We start from the raw sequence: 22,752 nt of genomic DNA, 5'->3' as shown, positions 1-22,752 counted from the left end.
CCTAATCCCTGAAAACCTTTTACTTGAATCTCTCCCAAGAGAGATCTGTGACCATATTGTTTATCTTCTGAATTTTGTGTCTCCTCTCCCTTCTCCTCCTCGTGCCCTGATGTCTGATCTGACCGTTGTACCAAAGTGGTTCATTCGGTCTTTCAGTTGTGTTTACTGAATGCTTACTGTATGCAGAGCTCTGTACTAAGCACTTGGGAGAGTACAGTACAACAATAAATGGACACATTCCATGTCCACAACGACCCTACAGTCTAGAGGGGAAGACAGACATTACTATAAATAAATCACAGTTATGTACATAAGTGCTGTGGGGCTGGGAGAGAGAGTGAACAAAGGGATCAAGTTAGGACGTTGCAGAAGGGAATGGGAGAAAAGGAAAGGTGGCCTTGGAGGCCTCTTGGTTCATTGAGGTCTCCGATCACGTCATAACAGAGATGGAAAACTTGAAAAAGAAAACCACTTGGCCGTTTCTCGTAGCTTCTTTAGCAGTCTTGCAGATAAGTTCACAAAGTCTGTCTTCCCTCATATGCTGTTGTCACCCACCCCGTTCAGGTTACATTAGCTGTGCTTACAGTCAACTCCAGGATGGGTACAGGCACTTCCCCTGGCTGCTGAAGTGTCAGCCAGCCAGTGAGTGCCCCTAAAGAGCCTCCAACAACACCAACCTGCTGCTTGGGGTCCAAGTAAATCTTTGCCAGCCTCGTGGTTCGAGAGCACTAGCGACCAGTCAGAGCATCGGAGCAGACATTTTACCTGTGGCCCTGCCCACGTTTGGAAGGCCTCTCCAGTCACACCCACTTCTTTTCACATCTCCCTCCCTCTTTTACCAGTCTGAAGGGGACCTGGCTTGCAGGAAATGCATTGTTTCCCTGCAAACACAGATTCCCTTGACAACATAACAAAAAGGTCCTACTGTAAATGTTTTTTTTCTAGGCCTGCTGCCTAATTTCCTTTAGGCTCTGGGCTTGTGGGCACATGCTAATTTGGAATTTCTGTGGCACTTTACCCTCCTCCCCCAAGCTTTCCTCCTTCCCATGTGATCGTGTCCCAGGAATCATAAGGAACTGGTGATGGGTTTGTGTGCCCGTCCGACCTCCTCACCTTGGTAGACGGTGGGTGAGAGAGTGGAGCAAGGCAGAAGAGAGTTGTGCATGCTGGCTCCTGGGTGGTAGACTTTCTGGCAGGATGGAGGAATAATAATAATGATGGCATTTATTAAGCGCTTACTATGTGTAAAGCACTGTTGTGAGCGCTGGGGAGGTTACAAGGTGATCAGGTTGTCCCATGGGGAGCTCACAATCTTCATCCCCGTTTTACAGATGAGGTAACTGAGGCCCAGAGAAGTTAAGTGACTTGCCCAAAGTCACACAGCTGACAATTGGCAGAGCTGGGATTTGAACCCATGACCTCTGTTTCCAAAGCCCATGCTCTTTCCATTGAGCCACGCTGCTTCTGTAAGTCATTGATGGCTAAGCTGAGTTCTGTACTAAGCTCTGAGGAGAGTAGGCTACAGCAGAATTGGTAGCCATGTTCCCTGCCCACAATGAGCTTACAGTCTAGTCTGCAGACTGCCCATTCCTGGGCATTTGTTGCCTTTGGACTAGGCTAGAATAACATGGCTGTGCCAAAGGCACAGTCCCTACCATGTGGGAGCTTCAGGTCGCTTTTAACATGTCACATAACCTGTACATATTTCACACATATGAATAGTCCACCCATTGCTGTCCTCAAATGCCCCTCTCTGTTTGCAACACTTCTGTTGTATTATACTTGGCTAAGAATTTAGTATGGTACACTGCATACAGTAAGCGCTCAGCAAATGCCATTAATTCTGAAGTTATCTTGGCTCTATCTCAACTTGCCTCCCTCATTCAACCCACATATTCAGTGTCACCACATCCTGTCTGTCGGTCCAACCTTCACAGTGCTAAAATCTGCCCTTCACTCTCCATCCATACTGCTACCACGTTAATCCAAGCACTTCTATCCCGCCTTGATTACTGCACCAGCCTCCTTATTGACCTCCCTGCCTCCTGTCTCTCCCCACTTCAATCTGTACTCTGCTGCCTGGATCATTTTTCTACAAAAATGTTCAGTCTGTGTTTCCCTATTCCTCAGGAACCTCCAGTGGTTGCCTATCCATCTCTGCATACGACAGAAACTCCTAACCATTGGCTTTAAAGCATTCAACCGTCTTGCCCCCTACTATCTTGCCTCCCTGATTTGCTACTACAACTCAGCCCACACATTTCGCTTCCCTGATGCCAGCCTACTCACTGTTCCTCGATTTTGCTGCTGATCCCTGGCCTAAAACATCCTCCCTCTTCATAAATGACGGACGGTCTCACTCCTCACTTTCAGAGTCTCATTAAAAGCCCATCTCCTCCAAGAGGCCTTCCCGACTAAGCCCTCATTTCCTCTTCTCTCCTTCGTTGTCCTTACACTTCATTTTGCACCCTTTACTCACCCCTCCTTCAGCCCCTCAGTACTTAATACATATCCAGAATATATTTATTTGTAGTAATGTCTGTCTCCCCTAGACTGTAAGCTAGTTGTGAGCAGCGAATGTTTCTGCCAACTCTGTTATATTGTACTCTCCCAAGTGCTTAGTACAGTGCTGTGCACACAGTAATCACTCAGATATGATTGGTTGATCCAAGTGTTGAATTTCTTCCATAAGGGCAGTTCTTTACTCCATCCTATTCATTTGAAGTTGCGGAGCAGATGAAGGTTGAACTTACTCTCCTTTTGCAACTTGCAAAATGGAAAATCAGAAATCAGTTCAACTCTTTATAATCCTTCTCCCCCTTCTCTCCTCTCCCCCGCCCCCACAAAAAAAAATCCTTCCTTTGATTCTTTTCTCCATCTGTTGAAAACTTTCTGCACGAAGCTTGATGTATTTTGGGAAAGGCTTTTTTTATTGGCAGACTTCCACTGAATGTACTTGAGGCAAATGTAACTTTAAGTTTCAACCTAATAGGTGACTTATTGTGAGCATGTCCAGCAGAGAGACAAAGAGCAGGTTGGCTTTTCCAGCCCCTTCTATGCACATCTCTGCTTCACCCCTCTCCTCCCTCAACTTTCCACTGCCATCCCAGTGGAAACTCAGTGTGGCAGCATTTGTGCCCTTCTTGGGAATCTCCCACTTCCCTTGTCTTTCCCCTGTCACACCCTCGATCCCGGATCCTTAATTTTTTTACCAGTGTTTAAGCGCTTACTATGTGCCAGGCACTGTAGTAAGTACTTGAATAGATTCAAGATATAATCAGGTAGGACACAGGCCCTGGTTCCCCCAGGGCTCCATCTTAATCACCATTTTACAGATGAGGTAGCCAAGGCCCAGAGAAGTGAAGTGACCTGCCCAGCTTCCCACAGCAGAAAAGTCGGGAAGTCCTCCCAACTCCCAGGCCCGTGCTCTATACGCTAGGCCTCCCTGCTTCTTTGAGACACTTTAAACTTCCTTAAAATCCCTAGCATTTTTTTCCTTTCTAATCAGTTTTGGCAACAGCCTTTTGTACTCTCACGCTCCACTCTCAGCCTCCATGAGTTTCCCTTTGCTTCCGCTTCACAGTCAACTTAGACCAGATGTCAGAGCCCTCCTTGACAAGCTCCTTGTTTTATGGGTTTATCTAACTTTACTTCTTAGACCTCCTGCAAGAGCCTTATGCTTGGAATTTCCTTCCACCGCATTCTCCGTCCTGTCAGTATCTAAGCTAAATGACTGGTAATGTTGGTTAACCAGATAAATGAGGAGGAAGTCGGAGGAGTAATAGCATCTAAAAGAAGAAGCAGTGTGGCTTAGTTGAAAGAGCACGGGCTCGGGCTTCAGAGGACTTGGGTTCTAATTCCGGCCCCCCGACTTTTCTGCTGCATTACCTTGGGGAAGTCACTTCACTTCCCTGGGCCTCAGGTACCTCATCTTTACAGTAAAGATTAAACCCCACTCCCTCCTACCTAGACTGTAGGCCCCGTGCGGGACAGTGACCGTCCAAACTGATGATCTTGTTTCCACCCTCAGTGCTTCGCACATAGTAAGTGCTTAACAAATACCCTAATTATAAAAAAGAGATTGAGCGCTACTCTCTACCCAGTTAGCAACCCCATTTTTGTGTGTCCTGCACTGCCATCCCCTGAGCATGAAGAATGCCAAACACATGATCGCAGCTTTTAGACTGTGAGCCCACTGTTGGGTAGGGACTGTCTCTACATGTTGCCAACTTGTACTTCCCAAGTGCATAGTACAGTGCTCTGCACACAGTAAGCGCTCAATAAATACGATTGATTGATGCTGAACTGAAAGAGGATGAGAGAGACTTTTTACTCTGGTGGCCGTCATTCTCCAGTGTGTGGAAATAAGGCTGTTCTCCCTCCTGCGTAGACTGTGAGCCTCACAAGGGGCAGGGACTTGTCTCGACCCAAGCGTTTAGTACATTGCTTAGCACATAGTAAGTGCTGAACAGATATATATATATATGTGGTACTCTCCCAAGTGCTTAGTACAGTGCTTTGCACACAGTAAGCACTCAGTAAATGTGATTAATAATGAATAATGATAACAGATACCATCATTATTAGTTACCATCCTGAAAAGAAAACTGGGTTGTGGGGAACAACCTGTGGGCAGGGCAGGCTTTATGATTTGTGTGAAGTGGGTGAGAAGCAGTGTTGCCTAGTGGATAAAGCACAGTCCTGATAGTCACATCCTGAGTTCTTATCCCAGCTCCGCCACTTGCCTGCTTTGTGACCTTGGACAAGTCACCTCACTTCTCGGGGCCTCAGTTCCCTCATCTGTAAATTGGGAATTAAGACTGTGAGCCCTATATTGGACAGGGAATGTGTCCCACCTGATTAGCTTGCATCTACCCCAGTGCTTAGTACAGCGCCTGGTACATAGTAAGCACTTAACAAATACTGTTTTTTTTAAAAAAGTGCCTGCCCTGTGTCCAACAGTCTGGATTGAGTTGTTTGTCGACCTTGGATCTCATTTAGTCGCCTGTGGAGGATTGGCTCTGAGTCATGATATGTCGCTTAAGAACATGATGTGATCTGGACAATTTTGAGGTGGTGATGCAAGGTCCTGAAAAATAGCCATCCTGGTTCCCAGTGGGCTTTGGAGTTTTGAAGCAATTGTTTATTGCAGATCCATGTAGAACCCCGTTCAGAGGCATATAGGGTAAGACCTTATATGCCTATTTTGTTTACTCCCTTTCCCAATGGAATGGTAAATGACCTGTTTAAATCAATCAATCAATCAATCGTATTTATTGAGTGCTTACTGTGTGCAGAACACTGTACTAAGCGCTTGGGAAGTACAAGTTGGCAACATATGGAAACAGTCCCTACCCAACAGTGGGCTCACAGTCTAAAAGAGTGGGCTCACAGTCTAGAAGACAGTCTAAAATCCAGTGAGAGACAGCAGTGATACTGGATTACTAGCTTGCTGTTACAGAACAGATATTTGCTTCAGTTTTCTATGTGAAGGCTGTCAAGTAGAACTCAGATTTGACCCTTAGAAACTGAAGCAGTCTAAATTATGAACAGAGTAACATTGAAAAGGTGATAATTGTGGTAGTTCAGCAATATGTGCAGGACACTGTACTAAACGCTGAGGTAGATAGGAGCTAATCAGGATCACCACAGGAGGCTCACAGTTTTAATACCCGTTTTACAGATGAGGTAATTGAGCTATAGAGAAGTGAAGCGATGGGCCCAGGGTCACACAGTGGACAAGTGGAGGAGCGGTGGTCCAAGCCCGTATGACTTGCAGGCCCAAACTCTATCCACTAGGTCATGCTGCCTTCTCTAGATTTAGGTTTTAAATCTGCCTGGATTTAGAGTTATTTATAATCTACTTAAAATGATCTTTCTAAAAGAAGAAATTTAAAAAAAAACCTTCCGGGAGGTCCTTTTTAAAGCCATGCAATCCAGAGTCCGCAATATGAGCCATGAAAATGAAATCTTTACATGTCAGCCCCTTAGCTTGACTAAGGTCACCCCGCAGACAGGTTTCAGTTGTTTGCCCCATAGATGTTAAGTTTGCTTTCCCCTGAAATTGAAACAGGTTTTCTTTTCACATCAGGGTTTCTTAGAGTGACACTCCCCCAGTGTGATTTTAGTGACTGCAATCTGTCTCACAGGGTAAAGGCAAGGCCTGGGTTTTTTGGTTGTTTTTTTTTAGCTGGTTTGTGGTAGTGCACTCAGTTCTGGTGCAGAACGTGATGGCAACTTTAGCGAACTGTCATCCAACAATGCGCATCTTGTCTGTATACAGTGTGATGTGTGCAGATGCATTTCTTTTGACATCACGTGTGCACAGGGGCAGATATGGGTGAATTTTCCTCAGTATGCAGTTTTTCTTAACAGAGGGTTCTGCAAAAAACATAAGCCCTGAGTTTATTGAAGAGTTTCATGTGTCAGGTAATATTTATACCCTGCAAAATATTATTGATCTTGGTATGATTGAATGGCTTTGTCAGGGCTGTGAAATAACTGTGCATTTTATTTTTCCAAAATGCTTTCACATCACTTATCATTTTTTTTAAAGCCCTTACTATGTGTCAGGCACTGTACTAAGCTTTGAGCTAGGTCCAAGCCAATCAGATTGGACACAGTCCCAGTCCCACGTGGGGCTCACAGTCTTTAATCCCTATTTTACAGATGAGGTAACCGAAGCTCAGAGAAGTTAGGTCACTTGCCCAGGGTCACACAGCAGACAAGTGATGGAGGAAGGATTAGAACCCAGGTCCTTCTGACTTCCAGGCTCCTGCTAAGCAGCGTGACTCAGTGGAAAGAGCACGGACTTTGGAGCCAGAGGTCATGGGTTCAAATCCCAGCTCCACCACTTGTCAGCTGTGTGACTTTGGGCAAGTCACTTCACTTCTCTGGGCCTCAGTTACCTCATCTGTAAAATGGGGATTAAGACTGTGAGCCCCCTGTGGGACAACGTGATCACCTTGTAACCTCCCCAGCACTTAGAACAATGCTTTGCACATAGTAAGCGTTTAATAAATGCCATTATTATTATTATTATTATCCCTTTGGCCACGCTGTTTCTCTTAAAAAAAATCCTGACATAAGTCCTGTGAGGGAGAGATAGGCAGGTATTATTACTCTTATTTTATAGATGAGAAGGCAAAGGCACAGAGTGGATACATGACTTGTCCAAGGACACACTGAAGACCAATAGCAATTCTGGGAGTAGAAACCAGGTCTCCTCACTCAATCGTATTTATTAAGCACTTACTATGTGCAAAGCACTGTAATAAACGCTTGGGAGAGTACAATACAACAGACACATTCTCTGCCCACAATGAGTTTACAGCCTAGCAGTGAGACAGACATTAATGTAAATAAATAAATTATGGATATGTATGTAAATGCTGTGGGGATGAGAGGGGGAGTTAAATAAGGAGAGCAAGTCAAGGTGTTGCAGAAGAGTGGAAGAAAAGAAAGAGATGGCTTAGGCAGGGAAGGCCACTCAGTTATACCAAGATCAATAATATTTTGCAGGGTATAAATATTACCTGACATATTGTGCCTTCAGTAAGGCTTTTAACCAGGGGGGCGAGTAACTGTATGTCGGATGTGGAGATGGTGGGCGTTCCAGGCCAGAGGCAGGATGTGGGCGAGAGAGGCGACATGGAAGTACACTGAGTAGGTTGGTGAGATGAGGTAGGAAGGGGCAAGGTGAATGAGTGCTTTAAAGCTAATGGTAAAGAGTTTTGGTGTGATGCTGAGGTGGATGGGCAACCACTGGAGGTTGTTGAGGACTGGGGAAACACGGACTGAAGATTTTTGTAGAAAAATGATCCAGGCAGCAAAGTGAAGTGTGGACTGGAGTCCGGAGAGGCGGGAGGCCAGCACGGAGGCTGATAGAGTAATCAAGGCGGGATAGGATAAGTATTGGATTAAGCACTTAAGCACTCTCAGACCCCTGCTTTTCACACTAAATTGTGCTACCTCTAAATGAGTGCCTCTCATCCAAGATGCAGGAAAAGGAGTAAAAACATAAGTAGTGGTGTGCAGTGGGGGAGAGGCGAAGGGCTGAGGAGGGAGTGGGATGATTCTAGGCCATTTTGGCCCCCCCAGGTACATAAGTAACATAAACTGAATTATCACCTTTTGAGGGGAAAAAAAACCCCAAAAACCTTTTGGTAAGATAAAATATTCTTCTGCAGGAATTGAATGGTTAAAGGACTTTTTCAGAATTTCTGATGACCTTATCCTAAAGGAGTTTTGGCTAAAGAAATTCTAAAAATAAGGTTTCTAGTTAAATGGTCAATCACTTGAAGTCAAGTGGAGTGATATTTTTGAATGCGGCTTTTATGTGGAATTGGAGGAGTGATTCCCAGATCACTGTTTAGCCTAGTAAAAGGAGGAACATTTTAATTCATTCAATTGTATTTACTGAGTGCTTACTATGTCCAAAGCACTATATTAAGTGCCTGGGAGAGGACAATGCAACAATAAACGGACATATTCCCTGCCCACAACGAGTTCATAGTCAAGAGGGAGGCAGACGGTAATATCCATAAATAAATGAAAAAGCCTAAGCTTTGTTGTTTATAGCTAGTAGTTTGGGCAGAATTCTTCTCCCTGCCTCTTTCCCATCCCCCACCCCCTTTCAATCCTCTAACAACCTCCTACTTGACCTGTTGCAAGTCATTTACCTTGTGTGTCCTTTTCCTTCTAATTAAGTTTGTGAAAGTGAGTTAAAGACTTAAGGTCTGAGATGTTTCGATATAAAGCTGTAAAGAAGGAATAAAGTAGCAGGGTGTGGGAACGGGTCAGGTTAGCTTTTTACCTCACAACTCATCCTCCCAATTTCCAGGATATAGGTCAGGAGCTCCTAGTCATATTCAGTCGTATATATTGAGCACATACTGTTTGCAGAGTGTACTGTATAAGCGCTGGGGAGAGTACAATATAAGAATAAACAGACACATTCCCTGCCCATAATGAGCTTACAGTCTAGAGGTCATACTGCATTTGACTCTTACTGAAGAAAGGAACCCATCAGTTATGTACCCTTTTCTATGGTGAGGTGATTTTCAGATGATGATGATGATAATTATGGTATTTAAGTGCTTACTATGTGCCAAGAAGTATCCTAAGCGCTGGGGAAGTTTTCATGGGAGACACAGTCCCTGTCTCCCATAGAGCTCACAGTCTAGACAGGAGGGAGTGGGATTTAATCCCCATTTTACATGAGAAAACAGAGGCGTAGTGAAGTGATTTGCCCAAGGTCACACAACAGGCAAGTGACAGATCTGGGATTAGAACCCAGGCCCTCTGACTCTCAGGCCTGTGCTCTTTCCACTAGGCCACACTGCTTCTGTAAGATGATATCTTCCTTTCAGGAACTATCACCTGTTGACTATCAACATGCTACGATTGGAAGATTAACAAAGTCACTTGACATCATTTAAGGGTGGATCTTTCATATTTTTAGGAGGTAGGTGGTTGCTGAAAATGTCCCAAGCATTTGGTGCAATTTCCATGAGGTGACTAGGAGGCTAACTTTTTCAAACTCACATTACTAGCTCTCAGAGTGTGGGACGCAAAGACAATGGAACTGCATTAGTTCAAAATATTTCCCTCTTGCCACTTAAAGAAGTGCACAATGAAAAACACATGCTGAATGGCTTTGCCAAAATGAAATTTACACATAGTTTTTGGTAAGTGTCATGTTAACGGTCTCATGAGAGAGCATATTTTTTTCTGTAGAGAGACATTATCACAGCATGATAACCCTTTCTTCACTGACTCTCAGTAAACTGTGATGAGGAAATACTCTTGACCGATTCCCAAACAGAAGCAGGTTCTAATTACCATTCACCTAAAGAAATTAAGCTTTAAAACAAGCCTTCATTGGGCCTTCTCATTTACATTTTTGATCAATCCGTGGTATTTATTGAGCACTGACTTTGCAGAACACTGTCCTAGGCGCTTAGGAGAGTACAGCACAGCAGAGTTGCTAGACATAATTTCCCACCGATGGCCGAGTATTGAAGACAAAATTCTAGTGTTAATGTTTTGATGCTCGTATTTGATGTCAGCATTACTGTTTCACATCGGATATCAAAATGTGTTGACTCGGGGCCTTTGGCTTTTCTTTGTGATGCTGCAGGTTTCCTGCCTCACAAAAGTGTGCAGAAGTAAAGGAAGAAGGCCATTTGAGAAGCAGCGTGGTCTAGTGGATAAAACGCAGGCCTGGGGGCCAGAGGCTCTGAGTCCCGGCTCCACCTCTTGCCTCCTGTGTGACCTTGGAAAAGTCAGTTAACTTCTCTGTGCCTCAGTTTCCTCAACTGCAAAATGGAGATGTAGTACCTGTTTTCCCTCTGTGCACCCCACAAGGAACAAGGACTGTATTTGCCCTGATTAACCTTTGTCTACCCAAGAGCTTAAGCAGTGCTTCACACATAGTAAGTGCTTAATACATATTTTAGATATAGAGCGGGACATGGAGAGGACAGTCTGACCACTGACTTTTTTAGCCTTTTTCAGTACTGGGCTCCCTGCTGCCATCATTGTTGCCACCCCAGCTAAAAGCAGAGTTTTGCAGTAGTATTAACTGGTGTTGTCTACCATCCCAGTCCAATCATGCAGGAGGCAGAGCTAAGACTGGTAGCTGAGGGGGCGGAAGGGAAAGGCCGGGACCGTAACATCTCCCTATTCCGGTTCCTGCAAAATGTAGGTCTCTGATGAAGGGCGGAAAGGGGAAAGCCAGTCACTTTTTTTTTAACGGTAGAAGCAGCATGGTATAGTGGATAGAGCATGGGCCTGGTAATACTAATAATAATGATGGGATTTATTAAGCGCTTACTATGTGGAAAGCACTGTTCTAAACGCTGGGGAGGTTACAAGGTGATCAGGTTGTCCCACAGGGGGCTCACAGTATTAATCCCCATTTTACAGTTGAGGTAACTGAGGCACAGAGCAGTTAAATGACTTGCTCAAAGTCACACAGCTGACAATTGGCAGACCTGGGATTTGAACCCATGACCTCTAACTCCAAAGCCTGGGCTCTTTCCACTGAGCCACACTGCTTCATGGTAGTCAGAAGGTCATGGGTTCTAATCCCAGCTCCGTGACCTGTCTGCTCTGTGACCTTGGGCAAGTCACTTCACTTCCTCTGTGCCCCAGGTACCTCATCTGAAAAATGGAGATCGAGACTGAGCCCCACGTGGAACAGGGACTGTGTGCAACCTGATTTGTGTGTAGCCACCCCAGCATTTAGTAAGCACTTAACAAATACCATAATTATTATTACTGGGTGTCTTGCACTGTACTAAGCGCTAGGATAGATAGAACCTAATCAAGTTGGACACAGTCCATGTCGCACATGGGGCTCACAGTCTTAATTCCCATTTTGCAGATGAGGTAACTGAGGCACAGAGAAATGTCCTGCCCAAGGTTACCACAGCGGACAAGTGGCAGACCTGGGAAAAGAACCCAGGTCCTCTAAATTCCAGACCTTTGCCCTTTCCACTAGGCCTTGCTGCTTCCCTATTTCTTTTTCTCTGGGAGGCAGGTACAGTGTTAAATTCCACTGATTGAGGCAGGGCTGTGGCAAGCAGGAGAGGGTCTAATTACTGGTCCTAAGTGGATGAAGAATAGTCAATTGATAGGTCTTGCAAACATGTATCATCACTATCCATCAGGCAATTATGATAATATATAAGTGAGTACTACGTGCAGCAAAGTGCTGAGGTGGAGATATAGATAATAATCCTATTAAATATATAATTGTAATATAATTATTATGTTAATATAATATATTCTATAGTATCATCAGATCAGCCACATTCCCTGGACCACATGGGGCTTGCAGTCTAGAGGGACGGAGAGTAGATATTTAATCCCATTTTATAGACGAGGAAACTGAAGCTCAGAGAAGTTAAGTGACTTGCCCAAAGCCACACAGCAGGCCAGTGGGGCGGCTGTCTAGATTTCTTGACTCCCAGTCTTGGATTCTTTCCACTAGCCCACAGTGCTTAATAATAATACTGATGGTATTTAAGTGCTTACTGTGTGCAAAGCACTGTTCTAAGCACTGAGGAGGTTACAAGGTGATCAGGTTGTCCCATGTGGGGCTCACAGTCTTAATCCCCATTTTAATCCGCAAGATGAGGTAACTGAGGCACAGAGAAGTTGTGACTTGCCAAAAGTCACACAGCTGACAGTTGGAGGAGTCGGAATTTGAACCCATGACCTCTGACTCCAAAGCCCGGGCTCTTTCCACTAAGCCATGCTGCTTCTTTTGCCATAGCCCCAACTCCCTTAATCTTGTCACTGAAGACATTTTCCAGTGCTTTAATTCTTTGTCCACTTCTGTAGACCATCACCCGTTTCACTGAAATTCTGTAGAACACTATTCAGATAAAGAGTTAACTAATGCAGTGTAATAATAATAATATTTGTGGTATTTAAGCACCAACTATGTTAATAATAATATTTGGTGGTACTTAAGCACTAACTCTGTGCCAAGCAACGCTCTAAGCACGGGGGTAGATAGAAGTTAATCAGGTTGGATACAGTCCTACATGGGGCTCAGAGTCTCAGTCCCCATTTTACAGTTGAGGTAACTGAGGCCCAGAGAAGTGAAGTGACTTGCGTAAGGTCACACGGCAGACAAGGGGTGGAGCTAGGATTAGAACCCATGACCTTCTGACTCCCCAACCTGTGCTTTATCCACAAGCCACACTGCATGTCCATAGAAGAATGACTTCATAATTCCCGTCCATTCTGTAGCACTTGTAGATGTTGTATCAATTGAGTGCCCATTTTATTCTGGTGTGGCGTGCTAATAAATGTAGAACGTAGTCTTAAAGAGATCAATTCCTCCAGGGCAGAGATTGAGCCTCCTATTACTTCTGTTGGTTCCTCAAGCATTTAGTATGGCGGTACGCATGCAGTAGACGCCCAATAAGTACCGTGGATAGTGGTCTGCAGTGGGGGAGAGGCGAGGGACCGAGGAGGGAGTGGGATGATTCTAGGCCATTTTGGCCCCCCAAGTTCGTGGGGGTTACGGAATTGTGAACCGTGTCTTATAAACCTGCCAAAGCGCTGTGGGTTTTTATGGCCTGAAGTTGTCTGGAAGCTAAATCTCTCCCTTATCTCCCCATCTCTCCCCCCACAGAAAAACAAACAAACCAAGAAACCCTCCAGTCACTTTGAACCTAGGAGAACAGAATGTTTGTCAAACAAGGGGGACCCTAGTCGACCTTGCGGAGCTATGTCTGCACGTCTGAGCCACGATGTCGGCTTCGTATCAAAGAGCAAGTGCTTAGAGCTACAACGTTGGTGCCCCGCTATCTACCCATAGGCAAAACAGATTTTAACTTCATGCGATTCTAGGCCTGGCTGGAAGAATGTGGTTCTGCTTACGTGCGTGAACCCATTTTTAAGGTGATGTTTGTTAGCCCCTGTCTATGTGAGCTGGAAATTCCTGACTCAAACCAGCTCGGTCCCGATCAGTGTCCTGGTATCCAAGCCAGATCGGGAGTTACTTTGAGGTGGTCGTGTCATGCTTGCAAGGTAATTTATTTATTATTACGGTATTCGTTAAGCGCTTACTATGTGCTAAGCACTGTTCTAAGCACTGAGGTAGTAGATCCGCTGCCCGGATCGTCTTTGTGCAGAAATGCTCTGGGCATGTTAACTCCCCTCCTCAAAAATCTCCAGTGGCTACCAGTCAACCTACGCATCAGGCAAAAACTCCTCACCCTCGGGTTCAAAGCTGTCCCACGTGGGACTCTATTTATTTATTTATTCTATTTATTTTATTTTGTTAGTATGTTTGGTTTTGTTCTCTGTCTCCCCCTTTTAGACTGTGAGCCCAATGTTGGGTAGGGACTGTCTCTATATGTTGCCAATTTGTACTTCCCAAGCGCTTAGTACAATGCTCTGCACATAGTAAGCGCTCAATAAATATGATTGATTGATTGACTCATACTTTTAATCCCCATTTTACAGATGAGGAACTGAGGCCTAGAGAAGTGAAGTGATTTGCTCAAGGTCACACAGCAGACAAATGGCAGAGGCAGAATTACAACCCACGTCCCTTTGACTCCCAAACCCGTGCTCTTTCCTCTAAGCCATGCTGCTTCTCTAGGCTTGTGCTTTTACCAGTCTGTCAGTTGAAGCAGCATGGCTCAGTGGAAAGAGCACGGGCTTTGGAGTCAATGGTCATGGGTTCAAATCCCGGCTCTGCCAGTTGTCAGCTATGTGACTTTGGGCAAGTCGCTTAACTTCTCTGTGCCTGTTACCTCATTTATAAAATGGAGATTCACTGAGAGCTCCCCGTGGGACAACCTGATCACCTTAAAGCCTCCCTAGGGCTTAGAACAGTGCTTAGAACCCCTTACTGTAGGGGTTCCTCAAGGGTCAGTTCTTAGTCCCCTTCTGTTCTCTATCTACACTCACTCCCTTGGTGAACTCATTCACTCCCACGGCTTCAGCTATCATCTCTACGCTGATGACACCCAAATCTACATCTTTGCCCCTGCTCTCTCTCCCTCCCTCCCTCCAGGCTCGTATCTCCTCCTGCCTTCAGGACATCTGCGTCTGGATGTCTGCCTGCCATCTAAAACTCAACATGTCCAAGACTGCACTCCTTATCTTCCTTCCCAAACCCTGCCCTCTCCCTGACTTTCCCCTCGCTGTAGATGGCACTGCCATCCTTCCCGTCTCACAAGCCCGCAACCTTGGTGTCATCCTCGACTCCGCTCTCTCGTTCACCCCTCACATCCAAGCCGTCACCAAAACCTGCCGGTCTCAGCTCCGCAACATTGCCAAGATCCGCCCTTTCCTCTCCATCCAAACCGCTACCCTGCTTGTTCAATCTCTCATCCTATCCCAACTGGATTACTGCATCAGCCTCCTCTCCGATCTCCCATCCTCCTGTCTCTCCCCACTTCAATCCATACTCCACGCCGCTGCCCGGATCGTCTTTGTGCAGAAACACTCTGGGCATGTTACTTCCCTCCTCAGAAATCTCCAGTGGCTACCAATCAACCTACGCATCAGGCAAAAACTCCTCCCCCTGGGCTTCAAGGCTGTCCATCCCCTCGCCCCCTCCTACCTCCCCTCCCTTCTGTCCTTCTCCAGCCCAGCCCGCACCCTCCGCTCCTCCACCACTAATCTCCTCACTGTACCTCGCTCTCGCCTGTCCCGCCGTTGACCCCCGGCCCACGTCCTCCCCCTGGCCTGGAATGCCTTCCCTCCGCACATCCGCCAAGCTCACTCTCTTCCTCCCTTCCAGGCCCTTCTGAGAGCTCACCTCCTCCAGGAGGCCTTCCCAGACTGAGCCCCTTCCTTCCTCTCCCCCTCCTCCTCCTCCCCGTCCCCCCGCCTTACCTCCTTCCCCTCCCCACAGCACCTGTATATATGTATATGTGTTTGTACATATTTATTACTCTTTTTTTAAATTTTACTTGTACATATTCTACTTATTTTATTCTGTTACTATGTTTTGTTGTCTGTCTCCCCCTTCTAGACTGTGAGCCTGCTGTTGGGTAGGGACCGTCGCTATATGTTGCCAACTTGTACTTCCCAAGTGCTTAGTACAGTGCTCTGCACACAGTAAGCGCTCAATAAATGCGATTGAATGAATGAATGCTTTGCACATAGTAAGCGCTTAATAAATGCTATCATTATTATTATTATTAGTCTTATTTATTGAGCGCTCACTGTGTGCAGACCATTGTACTAAGCACTTGTACCATGCATCCTAGGGTATAACGATATGGGAAGCAGCATGGTCTACTGGAAAGAGCACAGGCCTGGGAGTCCGAGGACTTGGGTTCTAATTCTGACTTTAGCACTCAACCATGGATAAGTCATGTACCTTCTCTGTGCCTCAGTTTCCTTCTCTGTAAAATGGAATTTCTCCATCCTCTTTTGACTGCAATCCCCATGAGGAATGGTGACTGTATCCTGCCTGATTATCTTGGCTTTACCTCAGTGCTCAGTACAGTGCTTGGCACATAGTAAGCACTTAATAAGTACCATAGTAATAGCATTTTCAGAACAGTTTGCATTGCCTAGTTGAATGTTGGGGTAGTCAGTCAGTCAATTGTATTTATTGAGCATTTACTGTGTGCAGAGCACTGTACTAAGCGCTTGGGAGCATACATTAGAACAATAAACAAACATATTCCCTGCCCACAATGAGCTTACAGTCTAGTAGCGGGGAGACAGACATTAATATAAATAAATGAATGACAGATATGGATATAAGTGCCGTGGGGTTGAGGGAGAAAAAAGGGAACAAGTCAGGGCGACAGAAGGGAGTGGGAGAAGAGGAAAGGGGGGCTTAGGGAAGACCTCTGAGTTTCGGGACTGATGGTGGCACCTAATAGTAGTAATTAATAATTGTGGTGTTTAAGGGCTTACTATATACTAAGCGCTGGGGTGGATACAAGCAAATTGGGTGTCCCATGTGGAGCTCACAGTCTCTATCCCCATTTTACAGATGAGGTAACTGAGGCACAGAGAAATAAGGTGACATGCCCAAGGTCACAGAGCAGACAAGTGGCAGAGCAGGGATTAGAATCCGTGACCTTCTGACAAGCCCTTGTCTATCCATTACACCATGCTGCACCTGCACCTCTGGTCTTCCCCTGTATCATGGCATTGTTCCTGAGGACATCAGTGCAAGGGGAGTAGCATTTCTCATACCCAACCACTGCTTGTGCCTTAGATATTTGTAATTGAAGAGTAGTTGCACCTGAGTGATGGAGGAATTAGGAAAGGGGCAAAAGCTGTGAACCTGAGATGCCACTCAGCCTCCCAAGTCTCCCATCTCCACACCTCTCAAATAGCCCACAAAGGACCACTCTTTCGTCAACCCTTTGTCTGGAGTTCCACCTCCCTTACCAGCCGATAAACGATCACTCTTCCCACTTGCAAAGCCTTATTTTTTTCCTTTTATTAAATCACATTGCTTCCAAGAGTCCCTCCCCCAACTAAGCCTTCATTGCCTTTTCTCCCATGCCCTTATGGGTTTCACTTGCATTCACCTTATCCTCAGCCCCATAGCAGTTAAGTACAAATCCATATTTTTTTATTTATATTCATGTCTGTCTCCCCCTCTAGTCTAAGCTCCTTGTGGGCAGGGAATGTGTCCAACTCTGTTATAGTGTACTTTCCCAAGAGCTTAGTACAGTGCTGTGCACACAGTAAACACTAAATAAATGCCGCAGATTGCCTGGTTTCAACACACCTACTCGTGCTTTCATGATTGTTTACTATCAAGAGTAAAAGTTTCAAATTGACCTCCTCTGTTTTCTCTCCTACTGACTGAAAGCAAGAGGTACAGGCATTGGTTAAGAACAGAAAAAGGAAAGCAGAAGTAGAAGTAAATGGTTCTGTGGCTTTATGTTTATTTTACCCAGTCATTTCGTAATGCTCAGTTCTTGGTGCAGATTGTGGAAGAGTCCAATATAGAAAGTTTCCTTCCATGCGCAGAATCTATTAATCTAGTTTGCCAAGCAAAATCCATTGGTGATATCTCAGACAGTTTTGAGTATTCCAAAACTGTTGGTGATATCTCAGTTACGATGATTCCAAAACAAGAAATAGGACCCACTGGTATTTTTTTAAAAGAATCCCAGATGAGTATCGTAGGTTTTATCATAAAAGTGAAAAGGCAATGATGATGATATTTAAGCACTTACTATGTATCAAGCACTGTTCTAAATGTCAGGGTAGATACAAGCTAATCAGGTTGGGTACCTTCCTTGTCCCACATGGGGCTCACAGTCTAAAACCCCAATGCAATTAAGGATAAAAATAAATAGGCAGTATTTTGTGTCACGGTATTTAAGTGCTTACCGTGTGGCAGACACTGTACTAAGTGCTGGGGTAGATATAAGCAGGTCAGACCCAGTCCATGTCCCACAAGGGACTCACAGTCATAGTCCCCATTTTACAAATGATGAAACCAATCAATCAATCAATCATATTTATTGAGCGCTTACTGTGTGCAGAGCACTGTACTAAGCACTTGGGAAGTCCAAGTTGGCAACATATAGAGATGGTCGCTACCCAACAGTGGGCTCACAGTCTAGAAGGGGGAGACAGAGAACAAAACAGGCACAGAGAAGTTAAGTGGCTTGCTCAAGGTCACACAGCAGACAAATGGCAGATCCAGGATTAGAATCCAGATCCTCTGACTCCCAGACTCGGGCTCTTTCCAAGTAGGCCACGCTGCTTCCCTACAGTATGTTTGTTTTAAGTATTTTGGAGGGGTTATAGAAGCTCCAGAGGTGGCAGCTAATTTTAACATTTGTTGTTTGGTGCTTGTGTTAAAGGTACTGTTTTTAATGATGTCTAGAAATCTGATAATACTGGAAGGAACTGAGCATTTATAGACCCACGAGATTATTGTGGGAAGAGATGACATGCTAGTCTCAGAGGGCTTTTATTTCCTCATTATTATGAAATCAGCCTGGAAGGCACTTTATGTCCTCTTCATTCTGAAGCTAGCAGCTTTATTAAGCTTTTTGGCAGTAGGGCCTTACTTTTTTGGAGCAGCTGCCAGTTCAAACCCCAAATAGAATAGCTTGTTCTCACTGCAGAACTCCTATGCTTTGGAAAACTTCTTGGTAGCTTCATTTGTGCATTACTTTTGAGGCTAACAGGGACTAATCTCAATGTATGCAGTCTCATTTTGAGTGCTTGCCATCTGGAAGTTGTTTCTAACCCTGCTCATTAATGACTGATAAACCTGCTGGCTTAAACTACTTACAGGGTGCTTGTGGAGTTCTCCCAGACTTTCTGCTCTTTCTGATAATTGTTATCATTATTAAAATAGTGATAATCTTGTTGAAGCACTATGTGTCAAGCATCGTTGTAAAGGTTGGGGTAGATATAAGTCGGTCAGGTTGGATGTAGTCCCTGTGTAAGGCACGGTTTAAGTAAATTCCATAATAATTCCATTTCGAATGTTACCTTGGGTGCTTTCTACTTGGAAAGCTCTATTTCATTGTTTTTTCCCAGATTGGCTTCATCTCTCATGCTAACTTGAAGCTTTTCAGAAACGATGGGCGCCAAACCCAAGCCTCTAGGGAGGCTTAGGAGTCTGAGCCCCACCTCCCCGGTGCTAGTGACAGTGACAGAGGAGCTGGATGTTGAAGCCCAAAAAATGGGCCTTGCCGCCTGTTGGTCTCAGCATCTCTTTATGGAAGCCTTGGTGCCAATCTTCATTTTGAGTGCATGGCAAAAACAGGGCCAGGATTTTATGGCTGGTCATGGGGGGGTAGCCTTCAAAGAGCTAAAAGAGAAGCAGCGTGGCCCTGGGAGTCAGAAGGACCTAGGTTCCAATCCCGGCTTCTCCACTTGTCTGCTGTGTGACCTTGAGCAAGTCAGTCAGCTTCTCTGGGCGTCAGTTACCTCATCTGGGAAATGGGGATTGAGACAGGGAGCCCCACGTGAGACAGGGACTGTATCCGACCTGATTATCCTGTGTCTACCCCAGCACTTAGTGCAGTGCCAGCACATAGGAAGCATTTAACCAATACTTTAAAAAAAAAAAAAAAAAAAGGCTGAAAACCACCATTTTGAGTCTTTTGGGCCCTGCTTGGATAGTCTTGGGACTTTAGTTAAAAAGCTGGGTGGAACTGAGTCCGGGAGTCCAGCTCAGAAATCTATAGGGGCGGTTGCCCCCTCTGCCCCTTTGGAGTTGACACGTCTGCCTGTAAAGTCAAAACGGAGGAGGGACAATGGAGAGGAATCTCATCAACCACTGTCACCTCCCAAGTGGCAGTGGAAGAACCCAGGGTGGCTGTCAGTGATGCTACTGCTGCTTCTTCCTGGGCATTGGTGGTGGGGAAACAGTGTAGCCTAATGGATTGAGCACAAGCTTGGCAGTAGGGAGAACCTGGGTTCTAATCCCGGCTCCACCACTTGAGTCTATGACCTTGGGCAAGACTTGACTTCCTCTGTGCCTCAGTTACCTCATCTGTAAAATGGGGATTAAGACTGTGAGCCCCATGTGGGACAGGGACTGTGTCCAACCTGATAATCTTGTATCTACCCCAATGCTTGACACATAGCGCTTAACAAATACCATTATTATTATTGTCAACAGCAAGGGAGACAGGAGTGAAGCCCATTGAGTAGGTTGGCATTAGAGGAGCGATTTGTGCAGGCTGAGTTTTACGTGGCAAAGGAGTGAAGATAATGTAGGGGAGAGGGAGTTGATTGAGTGCCTTAAAATGGATGGCAGGAGTTTCTGCTTGATTGTGGAGAGGAGTGAGCAACTGGAGGAGGATTTGGAGGAGTGGGGAGGCACGCACAAAATAATGTTTTAGAAAAATGATCTGGCCCAGCAGAGTGAAGCGTGGACTGGAGAAGGGGGACCCCGAGTGGTCTGTGAAGAGGCTAATGCAGTAGTTGAGTCCGGGTTCTTACAAGTGTTTTTGACTGCTGTGATCGTCTTTTGGGTGGAGAAGAAGGGGCAGGTGCTAGAGATGTTGTGGAGATCCAGCTGACAGGATACAGTGACTAACTTGTACTTCCCAAGCCCTTAGTACAGTGCTCTGCAGTAAGCACTCAATAAATATGATTGAATGAATAATTGGAAATGCAGGGCGGGGGGGAGAAAGAGAGGAGTCATTCAGTCATTCATTGTCATATTTACTGAGCGCTCACTGTGTGCGGAGCATTTTACCAAGCATTTGGGAGTACACTACAACAATAAATAATAATAATGATGGTATTTGTTAAGTGCTTACTATGTACCAAGCACTGTTCTAAGACACGTTTCCTGCCCACAATAAGCTTACAGTCTGGGGGCTGGGGGAGGGGGTGACAGACATTAATATAAATAAATAAATTACAGATATGTACATAAGTGATATGGGGCTGGGAGGGGAGATGAACAAAGGATACCAAAAACAAGAGTCCAGGATAATGCCCTAGCTGTGGGCTTGTGAAAAAAGGAGGGTTGTAGTGATGGTATTGTCAGCAGTGAAGGGAAAAACCAGGGAGAGGAGAGAGTTTGGTAAGAAAGAATAGATTTCCTATTTTAAGATTGTACGAAAGGATTAATGAATGAATAAGAAATTCATAATCAGTTATTAAAGGGAATAGATGGGAATAGTAGATGGCTTGAGATGATTAAAATAGGGACATGGGTCATCAATCCAAAATGGATTTTTAGCAGGGAGAATTTTAAAGGTTAGATGATGTGTGTCTGGTCACGGCTCTGGGAATCTGGAGACCTGGGTTCTAGTTCAGTTTTTCCTGCGACTGGCAAATGTGGACAAAGACTGCATTCACACTCCACAGTGCCCAGGCGGCACCCCTGCCCGCCTACACCCTCATGGCACTCTCTGTCCCAGTAGGAACAACGCCGGCAAGAGGGAGAGAATAAGAGTGGCACTGGACAAGTCACTGTAAAAAAAAAAAGTGATATTTAGGTGCTTACTCTGTGCTCAGCACTGTAGTAAGCACTGGGGTAGTTACAAGATGCTCAAGGTTGGACACCATCCCTGTCCCATAGGGAGTTCACAGGCTAGGTGAGGTTAGGATTATAATGGGAAGCAGCACGGCCTAGTGGAATGAATGTGGGCCTGAGTCGGAGGACCTGAGTTCTAATTCCAGTGCTGCCACTTGCCTGCTGGGGCAAATCACTTAGCTTTTCTGTAAAATGGGAATCTGATACATGTCCTTAGACTGTGAGCTCCGGGTGAGACCTGGTTATCTTGTATCCACCCAGTGCTTACATCAGTGCTGGGCATGTAGCACTTAAGAAAAAACACAATTGTTACTGAATCCCCATTTTACAGGTGAAGGAACTGAGGCCCTGAGAAGCTAAGTGATTTGCCCAAAGTCACGCAGCAGATAAGTGGCTGAGCCCTGATTAAAACCAAGGTCCTCTGACTTCTGGGCTCGTGCTCTTTCCACTGTGGCACGCTGCTTCTCTTGCATTTTAATCATTTCCTCTTCCCAGATTCTCAGTCCTGACGTTTGTCGGTCAGTTGTATTTCTTGAGCACTTACTGTGTGCAGAGCACTGTACTAAGTGCTTGGGAGAGTATAGTATAACAGTATACCGGACACACTCCCTGACCACAACGAGCTTACAGTCTAGAGGGACTACAGTCTGAGGCCCAAGACTTAATCCGTCATTTCTGGTGGAAGACACCAACATCCAATAGGGAGGATGGTATAACATTGTAGAACTTCCTGGATTTATTTTCTCTTCGGAGAGTGGCCTATATAACCACCTCCACTGGACTGTACTAAGCTCTGGGGTAGATACAAGATGCTCAGCATGGACACAGTCCAACAGGGAGCTTACAGTCTGAGTGGGGAGGAATAGGATTTTAATAGAAACCATCGTGGCCTAATGGAAAGAGCTTGGGCTTGGGAGTGAGAGGACCTGAGTTCTAATGCCAGCGCCACTGTTGGGAAGATAAGATGGCCCTCTGACCTCGACTTGCGGGAGCCGCTGACCTCTTTGACCTCTGAGTCACGGTGCCGGTGGTGGGAAGGATGTAACAGTTTCGTGCCCACAAATGGCAGGGGAATCTTAGTACAGAAAGGGATTTCTAACATTCACCTGAGTATCCAGTAGACTTTCTCTACCTGCAGCAGAATGAGTAGGACATCTGGCAGTAATACATCCTTCCAACATGCACCACAGAGCTTCTTCGAGGTGGCTAGAAGAGTGCGAATGTTGTTCATGCTGTTTCAGCCTTAGCAATTTTATAACCAGTTTCGTGGTTTG

The 22,752-nt window shown here is 45.4% G+C and overlaps 1 protein-coding gene across 3 annotated transcripts in view; it reads left to right on the top strand.

Annotated features, from left to right (window-relative positions):
• Positions 1-22,752, top strand: part of MAPK14 (mitogen-activated protein kinase 14) — a 107,670-nt gene that overhangs the window by 5,713 nt on the left and 79,205 nt on the right. Inside the window, exon 1 of one of the 3 annotated variants that reach the window (XM_038749636.1) lies at positions 13,496-13,551. The exons of the other annotated variants lie outside the window; for them this stretch is intronic. Coding sequence (XP_038605564.1) covers positions 13,541-13,551 — 11 coding nt within the window. The 5' untranslated portion in view covers positions 13,496-13,540. Of the gene's footprint in view, positions 1-13,495; positions 13,552-22,752 lie in introns of those variants that run through there. 3 annotated transcript variants of the gene reach the window in all.

This window comes from Tachyglossus aculeatus, chromosome 7 (assembly GCF_015852505.1).
Source record: "Tachyglossus aculeatus isolate mTacAcu1 chromosome 7, mTacAcu1.pri, whole genome shotgun sequence".
Classification (NCBI taxonomy): domain Eukaryota; kingdom Metazoa; phylum Chordata; class Mammalia; order Monotremata; family Tachyglossidae; genus Tachyglossus; species Tachyglossus aculeatus.
This window is presented reverse-complemented; position numbering and strand designations above follow the sequence as displayed.